General features: G+C 35.7%; 1 protein-coding gene and 1 long non-coding RNA gene across 3 annotated transcripts in view; one reads left to right on the plus strand and one right to left on the minus strand.

Moving 5' to 3' along the window:
- Window positions 1–527: 527 nt before the first annotated feature.
- LOC125242836 overlaps window positions 528–12,639 on the minus strand; it is a 29,609-nt gene continuing 17,497 nt past the window's right edge. Inside the window, exons 3-6 of the long non-coding RNA XR_007178922.1 lie at window positions 11,936–12,007; window positions 10,946–10,996; window positions 7,412–7,528; window positions 528–916 (exon numbers count right to left, since the gene is read on the minus strand). This is a non-coding gene — a long non-coding RNA (uncharacterized LOC125242836). The remainder of the gene's footprint in view (window positions 917–7,411; window positions 7,529–10,945; window positions 10,997–11,935; window positions 12,008–12,639) is intronic.
- ntrk1 (neurotrophic tyrosine kinase, receptor, type 1) overlaps window positions 5,824–12,639 on the plus strand; it is a 29,811-nt gene continuing 22,995 nt past the window's right edge. For both annotated transcript variants that reach the window (XM_048151828.1, XM_048151829.1), the window contains exons 1-3: window positions 5,824–6,473; window positions 11,201–11,275; window positions 11,801–11,872. In XM_048151828.1, coding sequence (XP_048007785.1) covers window positions 6,295–6,473; window positions 11,201–11,275; window positions 11,801–11,872 — 326 coding nt within the window. In that variant the 5' untranslated portion in view covers window positions 5,824–6,294. The remainder of the gene's footprint in view (window positions 6,474–11,200; window positions 11,276–11,800; window positions 11,873–12,639) is intronic.

A 12,639-nucleotide genomic window follows, 5' to 3' on the forward strand; every position in this document is an offset into this window, starting at 1 on the left:
CCACATAGCAACACTCTAGAAAACACCTAAAATGCAACAGAGCCTGCTAAAAGCTTCTCAGATCACCATAGCAATTGCTTAGCAACCACATATCAACACCTTAAAAAACCTAAAACACAACAGAGCTGGCAAAAAGCTTCTGTCATCACCATAGCAACTTATTAGAAACAACATTGTAACACCCTAGAAACCACCTAAAACACCATAGAGCCTGCTAAAAACGTCTCAGATCATCATAGCAACACCCTAGAAAACACTTAAAACACAAAAGAGCCAGCTAAAAGCTTCTCAGATCACCACAGCAACACCTTAGCAACCACATAGCAACACCCTAGAATACACTTAAAACACAAAAGAGCCAGCTAAAAATGTCTCACATCACCATAGCAACACCATAGCAACCACATAGCAACACCCTAGAAAACACTTAAAACACAAAAGAGCCAGCTAAAAGCTTCTCAGATTACCATAGCAACTGCTTAGCAGAATGGTTCTTGATAAGAAAGGAGTGCTTTGTTGAGTCTAAGAACCACTAAACAATCTTTTTAATACTGAGGTGGAGCGGTCGCAATTTAGAGGTTGCAATAAATTCACAAAGCTTACGGTGTTATTTTAATTGGACATTACTCATAACTTAACTGGATATGCAAATGTAGCACACACAGGTCGATGGTTTGCTTTATTGTGTGTGGCAGTGGACAGCAGGAGTGTGGAGATCCATATATTAACCACTGCAGGTGTAAAAGCCTTTCCTTGTACCAGTTCCAGGAGTGCTTTTACTCCGGTCCACTCCTGACTGCTCTCGCTCTGTGGCAGGACATTAGTTTGATGTGAATTGAGTAACCTGCAGCCAGGTCACTACTCTCCCCCTCTGTCATAATACGTCTTTATATCTCTCCAGGTTCAGATATCACTGCTGCTTAGAAAGAAAAGGGAGAAACAAGTTAAGACCAGAAATTACTAAAATGATTCAAATATGTTAAAATGATTAACATTGAATGCAATAGCCTATATATTGAGGCATTTTTACATAAAATGTAAATAAATATTTTATAAAAGACAACTAAAAATGAATTTTAAACAAATGGCAACATTTAAAAATATTTGTATTTTTTAATAAAATAGATAAAAAAATAGATTAATAGATCATATAAATGTAATAGATTCATAGTCATAATATATTTAAATAAACAAAATATGTCATAATATAAAGGGTTAGTTCACCCAAAAATGAAAATTCAATCATTAATTGCTCACCCTCATGTCGTTCCACACCCGTAAGACCTTCATTAATTTTCAGAACACAAATTAAGATATTTGTGATAAAATCTGATGGCTCAGTGAGGCCTGCATTGACAGCAAGATAATTAACACTTTCAAACCCCCAGACTAAAAACATATTTAAAACAGTTCATGTGACTAAAGTGGTTCAACCTTAATGTTATAAAACAACAAAATAACGACTTTATTCAACAATATCTAGTGATGGGCGATCTCAAAACACTGTTTCATGAAGCTTCAAAGCTTTACGAATCTTTTGTTTTGAATCAGTGGTTCGGAGCATGTATCAAACTGCCAATATCACGCGAACCATTGAAATTTCAAAACACTTATGATGTAATGAAGCCTCGTTTACTGAAATCACATGACTTTCATGCTCCAAACCACTGTAGTCACATGACCTGTTTTAAATATGTTTTAGTACCTTTCTGGCCATTGAAATTGTAAATTAATTTGCTGTCAATGGAGGCCTCACTGAGGCATCGCATTTCATCAAAAATATCTTAATTTGTGATCTGAAGATGAACGAAGGTCTTACGGGTGTGGAACGACATGAGGGAGAGTAATTAATGACAGAATTTTCAGTTTTTTGGGTGAACTAACCCTTTAAGACATATTTAACCCTCTGGTGCTCCTCATGAATTGTTTTTTTTTCAATTAAATTAAAGTACTATATTTTAGTTTGATAGTTTTTTTATTTAATATTTTGTACTTTTAGGGGATTTTATGGAACGAAATTATATTTATATTTAATTATATTTATTACCAGTTAACCACTTTTTTTAACATAGACCGGAAAATGAAATTTCCAACTTAAACCGTCGTAAATCTTAAAACTGTCGACACTTGGAAGATTATTGCTGAAGTGAAAAGTTTGAAAAGTGAAACAAGTTAATACTATTTTTAAATTTGATATGAAATATATTTTCCAAAACATGTTTTACTCTAAAACTGTGAGAAAATCAAAAGCCATAAATCAAAACAAGCTGTGCTCCAAATTTGAGGTTGGCATCTCAAAAAATGAGCTTTCAGTAAGATTTTGTTTGGGCGCAGTACCTTTACAAAGTTTTGTACCATTCCGATTCCGAATTCTAAAATTTTCAAACAGTACCAGAGGGTTTAAATAAAATTGAATTTTAAATAAATAATTTTACTGAAATTTTAACCAAACAAACAAATAAATAAATATGCAGAAATTGTAGACATTAAAAAATATATATATATATATATATATATATTTAAAATAAATAAATAAATAAACAAATAACCATATTTATTTCAGAAATAAATGGATGGCACTTTCTGAATTAAACAAGCAATTCCTTGAGGATATGCGACAACAGTGTAGCATACTGTCTGAAACAAGTATAGCTGCATATTGCATGTTTCACATATTTTTAAAAATTAGCATGCAGTGTGCAGTATATACTCTGCGGAAAGACAGTATTCAATTCTGAACACAGCCTTTGAGTAGAGGACCGGTGTTTCCTTCGTATTTGGAAGCTGCAGCCCATTAGCAGTAGTTTTGCTGTGTGGGAGTGGTGAATTTAGCCTGTAATCGAATTATTCTCTTCTCTGATTGGCTTGACAGACTTATTCAGCATATCCTGTTTTAAATCACTTACACTTCCTTTGCCATAACTTTAATGGACTGGGAGGGCACGCCGAAAAATAATGACAGTAATTTTGACAGAAAATCAGCAAGTCTCTTCCAAAAAGGACAAAAAAGCATGTTAACTCTTTAGTAGCAATGTCTGATTCATAAGTTAATCCTTCTTTTGAGTCAGATCTTTGCAATGAATCATTGATCCAGTTCACAAAATCAAATGATTTGACATGAATTGGACTGATCTGATTGTCTCTGACTCACTGACACAACGGCTTCAGAAGACTCTTACGAACTACTTTTATGAACCTTTTATTTGCCATTTTTGAAGCTTGAATGCTCTAGTTCACATTCATTGTATTTAAATGGAAAAGAGCCCAATATATTTTTAAAATTCACTCTTTTTGAAAGGGTTTGGAACAACATAAGGGAGAGAAAATCATGACACATTCTAAAGTTTTTAGTTGAACGATTCTCTGAATTCACAGGACCCGTGAGCTGTGTAATGGTCAGCATGGATGTCTCTGCGAGTCGTACTTTAAAGCACACTGAGGGAATATTAACAGCCAGCCTCTCCTCATGTTGACGGTTTTCTCTCTTTCTAAAGAGTGAGAACGCACTGAAAGAAATCAATGGATTGTGGAAGCACACAGGTACGCTGCTAGATGTAAAGAGGTAAACAACTGAGGCAATAATAGAGTCCAGAATCTACGAAATGGTCTTAAAAGCCTCTTCACAAGCTGAGCTTTTAAAGAGCAAGAGGGAACCGTCCAAACTCTAGAGTTGCCATTTTAGGGCCACGGGATAGAAAACCACCATAGATGGATTTTTCACTCACCCCCTCACTCTCTTTCTCTCTCTCTCTCCAACTATATCTTTCTTTGCTGATCATGATGAAGAGGGAACAAGAGGAGGAAGTCTGGAGCCATCACTATGTCCTTATTGCAGCAGAAAAAGGGTCTGCTTGGGTCCTGCCAGTAATTGTGGTCAGGGCACTATGACCTTACTGCTGTGTGTATGGAGACTCTCTGAGAGGGAGGCGGGGCACAATATTTATCCCTTATGGGAGGACGAGACTCCACAATCACAGCAGTCGGCCAACAACATCCATCCTCCTCTTGTACCCTTTCAGTACTAGAAAACCTTGAGTGTCTCTGAGCTGAAGGTACAAACCACATGGAAAATTACAACAGGCACAGCTGGATCTGTAACAGTGAGATCCACATGAGATCTCTTTAATATCAAGAACAAGAACAAAATAAGATTTGAAGTGATGTAATTTCATGTTGCACATGTCTGGATTTTCATCTGTTTGAATTTATCAAGATTCCTGCAATCCAAAGTGCAATCCACATTTTAGAGTTATAATATCCAATTTCATTTTATAGCTCTACTGTATATTTGTACTGTATGTCAACAATATTTTATTTGTGTTCATGAAATTTTAAGAGTGATAAAATATATTCTTACTGTAAATGAAACAGCTCTCCTGAGCAATAAAAGAGCAACATCTGAGCATAAAAAAAAAAAAAAAAAAAAAACAGAAGGAAGGAAAAGTCACAATTGGATCTTTTTAAACATCAATAGTTCCTCATAGACAGTGGTAATATTAAATAGAGATCAAATGCAGTCATTTGCTTGGGCTTCCCAGATTTATTTTCCTAATAAAAATACGCAGTAATCTCACATCATCTAAAGTTTCAGAAGAGATTTCAAAGTGTGCTGTGCTAGGATTTGCCAAAGTCTGCAATCAAAATTCAAAGATCTTAATATGAACTCCTATTTAAAAGCTATATCATCAACATTCATTATGGCTCTGTTACTACTTTATGTCAACAATTTCCTATTGTTTTCATTACATTCTAAGAGAAACATCTGAGAAAAAAATGTATGCTTACTTTTAATGTCTACGGAGCAATAAGTGAGCAACTTCTGAGCACTTACCTTTTCTCTCAGACAAAAAGGAAAAAAACAAATTAGTTCATAATCTTAATTTTTCATAATCTCAATGGTTTCTCCTAGACAGAAATAATATTCAGTGGAGAGCAAATGGAAACCTTTGCTTGAGTCTTGTGAGTCTCAGATTACTTTGTCTATGGAGCAATAAAAGAGCAACTTCTGAGCACTTACCTTTTCTCTCAGACAAAAAGAGAGCAAATGGAGACCTTTGCTCCTGCTTCTCAGATTTATTCTGCTGAGAAAAAGACCCAGTGATCTCATTTAGAGTTTCAGAAGAGATCTAAACTGTGCTCAGATCAGGATCTCAAAGTCCGAAATCAAATGTCAAAGATCTCAATATAAACTCAAATATTTCTCATCAAACATTTCCAAATGATCTGAGTTATGCTATTTGCATTCATTTAGCCCTATTTATTTACGGTAACATTTGTGTTTACCTCAGGATCTGAGATCTCCATTACATCTCCTGAGCTGTGAAAGAGCAGCCTTTGCAATATCATTTTCCTCTGATACATTTAACAATTGTACGCTCTAAAAAATGTTGGGTTGAAAATGGACAAATGGACAATAATTAAACAAACATTTATTAAATTGCTTATTAACATATGTTTACCTCTTGATTATTATTAGTAATTATGGGTCTGATTTTTAATTTCCAACCTATGTTGTGTTCATTTTAAGCCAGCCATATAGTAATTTTTAAACAATAGTTGGGTTAAATGAAACTGCCCAATCGCTGGGTTTGCCCATTTTCAACCCAACTTGGGTTGTTTTTAACCCAGAGGAGTCTAACAGTCTATTTTTACTTATTTTATCAGGAAAAATCCAAGAAAAATTCACATCTAATATCTCAGTTGTTTCTCCTAGACAGCAATGAGTTTAAATGAAGACTCTCATTTACTCTTTATTCTTTCATTTACAGCAATCTCGCATATGACTCCTCACAGATTACGAGATCAGTTGCAATAAAGCACATTGAAGAACATTGCATATCACTTTTGGATAAACACTGGACAGTCCTAGAGGAGGAGGGAGTTGTTTTTGCCTCATAAGTTCAAAGTTCATGGTCAGCTTTAACACGTGGAGCACTTCCGATCTGTCCGTGTGTCCACCTGCAGCTCACATGTCTGGCTACACTCACTTCTGCAAGTGTCACAGAGGTGTCTGGTGACCATTGCTCTCTCTCATCTCACACTCACACTCAACTAATGGACTGCTTTGCCCCTCCCCTCCTTTTCTCCATCTCGGACTGGGAGGTAGTGAGAGGAGGAGAGGAGGCAACAGCCCACCGTTCCCCTGGGCCCTGCTACACGGCTCAATAGCTCAGCTCCTGGATGGGATCATAACCCTGAGTGCTGGCCAAGAGAAGAGCCACTTCTCATCACGTCCAGAGTTCCTGCTGCAGGGTGGAGTTTCCTCCAGGAGAACAAACTCACTCCAACCCCATCATGGCTGAGCGTAGGGTGGCCCCGGTTGTGGTATTGCTTCTTGTCCTGGTCGCACCAGCCCTGAGCGGATGCCCAATCGCCTGCCGCTGTTCCTTTGCCATGCTGCAATGCCTAGAGCTGGACGGGATCACCAGCATCCCGGCATTGGCGCCACAGGAGGGCGAAAACGTCACCGAAATGTAAGTTGAGTTTGAAACTGTTTGATGAGCTTTATGTTGAACGGAAAGAGTGAGCTGCTTGATAAAAGTTGCGGAGACTTCCATGGAAGTTCTTGATCTTGCAAGGAGATGGAACAGGTTGTGAGTTCAATCAAAGTGATTGGCCTGGGCATTTGGATGTATAGCTTTTGTGCATGCTTTCCCTGGTTTAGCCAAGAGGTTTTTTTCTGGCAGGCCAATCTAATTATAATCAGACCTGCATTTATTGCTTTTGAGCACATTTCATTTAATTTGTGGAATCAGGAGCTAATGCACTGAAAGCAGAACTTTCCCAAAACTAGGGAATCCTTGAGAACTAATCAAGGACTGGAGGAAAGTGGCCTGGTACTTTGTGCTGCTGAGCTTCTCTTTAAGTGCTTTTAAGAGTGTCAGGTACATAATCTATTCTCGGAAATGGTGAGAAAACATCTTAATGTTCATGTGTCTACAGTCAGCCATATGGTTCCCAGAGGTGAAGGTGTTAACAGTGATACCAAGCCGTGGAGAATGTTGCACTTCATTCAGAATAGTGTTTATATGATTATGGCACTTATGCACTTATGCTTATAGTATCACCACACCTCTTACAATCTTTATTTCACTCTGTTTCATGCATTCTCTCGTTCTCCTCCCTTCAGTGTAAACAATGCAATTTTAAATGGAAAGAAATGCAAGATTTATTATATTTAAAACATCAGTGTACTTTTACACTACAATATCATTAAAAACACTTATAAAGTAAAGAGTAATTCACCCCAAATTCTGCAGTCAATAGCAATATCCACCTCATCTCTCTCTCTCTCTATATTTTTTTAAAGTTATGCTGCATCTTATTTTCTTATTAATTATGTCTATTGGAGTGTTTTAAGAACTCAGTGTTTGGAGTTGTGTTTGTATGCATTATTTTAGATGTGTGTTACCTTGATAGTGTTTGTTTGGGTCACATCTCTGGGCATCTCATAGATGCTGGATGCTGTGTTCAAAAGGTGTCCATGTTTTTTGAGGTCATGTTTTCAGGATCTGGTTGACTTGGTGCCCTGTAAGAGATGAGACATGACCAAAGGAAAAAAAAAAAACATTTTTAAAAACTTGGTTCTTTACTTTACTTGAGTGTAAAGAAAATGGGTTCAAATCTAATAAATCCAGCTTAAATTTAAACTGAATGAGATTCAAGCAACATGAGGATGCATAGATGATGACAAAAGTGCAACTCAATTGACAGATTTCTACCATTTCTTTTAGACAAATGCTTTACCTACACTGTAAAAAATTATTGCTGGTTTAACTTAAAAAAAAAAGTAATTTACCTGGTTGCCTTAAAATTTTGAGTTCATTGAAATTAACAACTTGAGTTAATACAATAAAGGAGACCAGTTTAATAAATAGAAACTTAAAATATTATGTTATCTGATCCATATTAATTATCTAAGTTGATTTGACAAAAGAAAAAAAGTTGTGATAAATCTTGAAAATATTTTTTTACAGTGTACAATGATTAGAGATTTATATTTCTTTTCTTTATATATATATATATATATATATATATATATATATATATATAAAGAACAGATAATAAATGTAAAGTATATGCAGTCACACAATGTCTGACGTCATCACTGTAATTTTAAGGTAAAGTTCGGCACGGACGCCAGTGTTGTTTGTCTCAGTACACCTGCTCACGTGTGATTCTCTGAACTCCAGTAGAGTCTCTACATTTACTACAAGATTCAATCAATAAATGAGAATGCTCTTTCACCACGTGTTTACACAGAACACTCTGTGCCCGTAAAAACGCAGCATTTCGCTATATTAGCGAGACGGGCACAGTACACAGGAACAGCACTTCTACCAGGGAGGAAAACAAGAGACCATTAACTTCATACCAGCGGCAGAAATACATCATTCATCATGCTGTAAATTCCATTCTGCGAATTGCTTGCGAATGCCCCGCTGAAAACAATAGATGAAATATTGCCCACTCGACTCGATTCAATAAGCCAAAGCAGTTTGAGATGTCGTCCCACCTGCTCTGTAATTGCATTACGGCTCTCTGGGTCAATCAGATGCTAATAAATATCTGTTTGTGCTTCTCGAACGCAACTGCACAGAGTCACAGATCAAAAGATTCCAGTGAAGTCGGTAGAAATGTCTTTAGTTATCAGCATCTATATTTGAAAAGATTATCTATGTACGAGTAAGAGAGGATATAAGGCAGGCAGCATGTGTGTATATTCAATGCCTCACTACTGGTCAATATTTTGCGATCAATCATTTCTTTGCAATTAATACACAATAAAAAAACACTGGTTATATTATATCCCACTTCGTTAAAGCTGTAATTTTAAAAAGCCATATTTCAGGGCCATATTTCAGCATGCTATAGTGAATTATGCTTGATTATGTATTGACAGTGAAAAAAGCTCTACAGCAATTATCAGAAATATCAGGGAAAACATCATATTGAATTGAATTTAATATGTACTTAAACATCATATGAGTTTGTCCAGATGGATTATAAAATATTTCTGATATTAGTTCTGTGGTTTATTTGGATTTGCCAATGTCAAGTGCTGCTGCCAGCTGACACTGACCCACAGGATGAAGTTTTCTAAATGATTAGAGACTAAAAACATGGCAAGATCATGGTACTTTCTGTTAGTGGATTTTTTTTTTTAACTATGCAGCTTTGTTGTATTGAATTATGGAACATATATAATGTATGCTTAAACATACACTGCTCGGCCAAAAAAAGAAGGTCGCTGTTTGGATTTTAATTTGCAAATACCTAAGAGTCTATGAATGGATCATTATTACAGTGATTATTATGTGTGTCGCTTTTCATTTCTTAAACAAACATGAAGAAAGTCGTATCATGGCCATATTCCAGGATGACAATTTCAAGATTCATCAGGCTCAAATTGTGAAAAAAAAAATTTTTGGGAGGTAGCATGAAGAATCACTTTTCTGAACTGGCATCTAATTTAATTTCATTGAAAGTCTTTGGGATGTGCTGGAGGAGACTTTACAGAGTGCTCACCTCTTTGTTATGATCATGAGTTGGAGTGCCCTGTTTAGCCACCAGAGGGCACTCCAACATGGACTTGTCACCTGTTTAAACTGCATTTCCCATAATTCACTCCTGGACTCATTATCCTCGTGTCATTGCACCCAGCTGTTTTGTGTTTCCTCATTAGTGTCCGTCTATTTATACTCAGTTGTTTCTGTCCTTGGTTGTGGTTTGTTATATTATTTGTTACCTCTGGCTTTCTGTTTGATGTGGACTGTTATATGGATTTTGACCCTTGCCTGTTCTCTGGATTACGACTTTGGATTGCCCAATAAAATACGCTGCACTTGGATCCTTACCATCTTGTTTGTGTGCAACCCGTGACACTCTTGCATTGTCAATACAAGATCTTGACCAAACATTGATGCACTTCTTGATGGAAAAACATCACAACATTTATTTCCATCAAGAGGTACATCAGTTTTTGGTCAAGATCTTGTATTGGCAATGCAAGAGGTGAGCATTCTGTAAAGTCTACTTCAGCACATCCCAAACACTGAGGTTAAGGTCAGGACTCAAAAGTGCCAATTCATGTGTGAAAATGATTCTTCAGGCTCTCTGAACCATTCCTTCACAATTTGAGCCTGATGAATCTTGACATTCATTGACATCCTGGAATATGGCCATGATACGTCTTCTGACATGGTTGTTTAAGAAATGAAAAGCTACACACTCCATCAATTAGGGTTAAAAGAACCATTGCCAAACATATAATAATCACTGTAATAATGATCCATAAGTATTTAGTATTGTGTATAGACTGGCTCTATATAGTTTGATTCACTGAGACACTTTTTCTCAAAAATTTTTCTCAAAAAGAATCTGAGTTCTCATTCCTGGAAGTTCAAGTGCTGTTCGTGTTCAGTAAAACTGCTTGTGTGGAAATGAAAAAAGTAATCGATTTCAAAATATTTCACTGATTGTGTTTATGCCTCATATTAAGGGCTGCAAGGGCAGTGCGCTATTTCACATAACTCACAGATACCTGGAATCGCACACTTCAAATTCAAGAGTCTTAGAGTGGAGATAGAACAAGTTTCTTCTTGCTAAATGTACTCAGGTGTACATAAATTTATTTAAATATTTTTACAATACAATCTCAAGAACAAATGTCATTATAATGAAGATTGAGTGGCTACATTCCCATGTTTTTTAAGCCATATTGTCTATTGAGTTTGCATTCTTGTGGCTTTCAATCATATGTTTTCAAAGTAATTCTGTGGAAATGCAGCCAACAAAGCAAGACAATGTCATGAAAAACATGAAATTTAGTTTGAAAACAATTTTACTTCCATAATCAAACATATTCCTGATTTAAACAGGATATTCAATGAAAAATAATGTAGGATGGTAATAGATTAGATCATGTAAAGGGAGTGTTACATACCAGATTGGAGTCACATGGTTGAAAGGGAAAGGTTGAAAGTAAGATGAATTTCTGAAAAGGAAAGTCATTTTATTGATGAAGCAAGTTATTGCATTTTGATCATGCAAACAAAAATCAGAAATAATGTGCACCAATGAAATATATCAGAAACATACAGTAGATATTATCCAATTAGAATTAATGACATTGAGCATGATTATTATAGCGCATTATTTTAGTTGAATTCCAATCTGTTCTTTCATTTCAACCCTCTAGCTACATAGAGAATCAAGCAAACCTGGAGAACATCACAGACATAGACCTTGCCAACTACAGAGAACTGAAGAACCTGTAAGTATTTCATTCTACAAAAGATATACCAGACTGAATAAAGATTTTCAAGTAACTTAAGATTTAAATGAGACTTTGCACATATATATGTGTGTGTGTGTATGTATATATATGTTTTTCAAGTAAGTTTTTTGTGCTCACCAAGGCTGTATTTATTTGATCAAAAATACATTTAAACGTGCAATATTGTAGAATATTATTACAATTTAAAATAACTGTTTTCTACTTAAATATATTCTAAAATGTAATTTATTCCTGTGATGCAAAGCTGAATTTTCAGCATCATTACTCCAGCCTTCAGTGTCACATGATCCTTCAGAAATCATTCTAATGTGCTGATTTTCTGCTCAAGAAACATTTCTTCTTATTATCAATGTTGAATGCAGTTTTATATTTTGTAACAATTTCCAATAAATTAATAAATAAATTTGTACTAACCCCAAACTTTAGAACGGTATACAACTATAAACAAATTTCTCATATTCAGAGTCAATTATCTGTCTGACTTCTGTATACATTTTTCAGGACGGTCACAGATTGTGGGCTGGTGTACATCTCTGAAAATGCCTTCCAGCATAATTTCAAGCTGCAGTATGTGTGAGTGTTCTTTACATATACGACTGGCCTTCCCACAATACACTTGGGTCTCAGGGCTTGTACCTGTCAATCACTTCAAATCCTCTTCCCTTCTGATGAGTGAAGCTGCTTTATTGGTCTCAGGCGGTAAAAACCCTAGGAACATTTAAAGTTAGTTAGCAACTAAATGACTATCAAGGAAAACATTTTCACATTTCACTTCCAGAAATCATTTTATTGCATTTATTTCCGTAATTAAAAAGGAAATTTGCAGAGATTTGCTGTTCATGATCATTATGTCATCCAAGGGCGTAAGAACAATTTGAAAATTATGTTTGGTGGGATGCAGGAGACAAAATCAGCTTGGCTCATGAATATTAATTGCATGACATGACATCTAGTTGTTCTACTTGATTTGCTATTTGCAATGCAACCCTGTAACAGAGACCTTTGCTAGGCTTTACAGAAAATTCTGTCATTATTTATGCAAAACCTGTATGCTGTTTCTTTTCTATGGAATTTTAGGAGACTTAAAGGGATAGCTGAAGGTAGCCATCGACTTCCATAGTCAATGGCTACCGTCAACTTTTTGGTTACCAACATTCTTCAAAATATCTTCTTCTGTGTTCAGCAGAATAAAGAAAAACATACAGGTTTGGAACAACTTGAGGGTGAGTAAATGATGACAGAATTTTCATTTTGGAATGAACTATCCCTTTAAAACATTTTGAATATAGTGTCCACATGGAAATTATTTATTGGGCTTCATTTTTAATCACCATGAATTA

This window comes from Megalobrama amblycephala, linkage group LG13 (assembly GCF_018812025.1).
Source record: "Megalobrama amblycephala isolate DHTTF-2021 linkage group LG13, ASM1881202v1, whole genome shotgun sequence".
Classification (NCBI taxonomy): Eukaryota; Metazoa; Chordata; class Actinopteri; order Cypriniformes; family Xenocyprididae; genus Megalobrama; species Megalobrama amblycephala.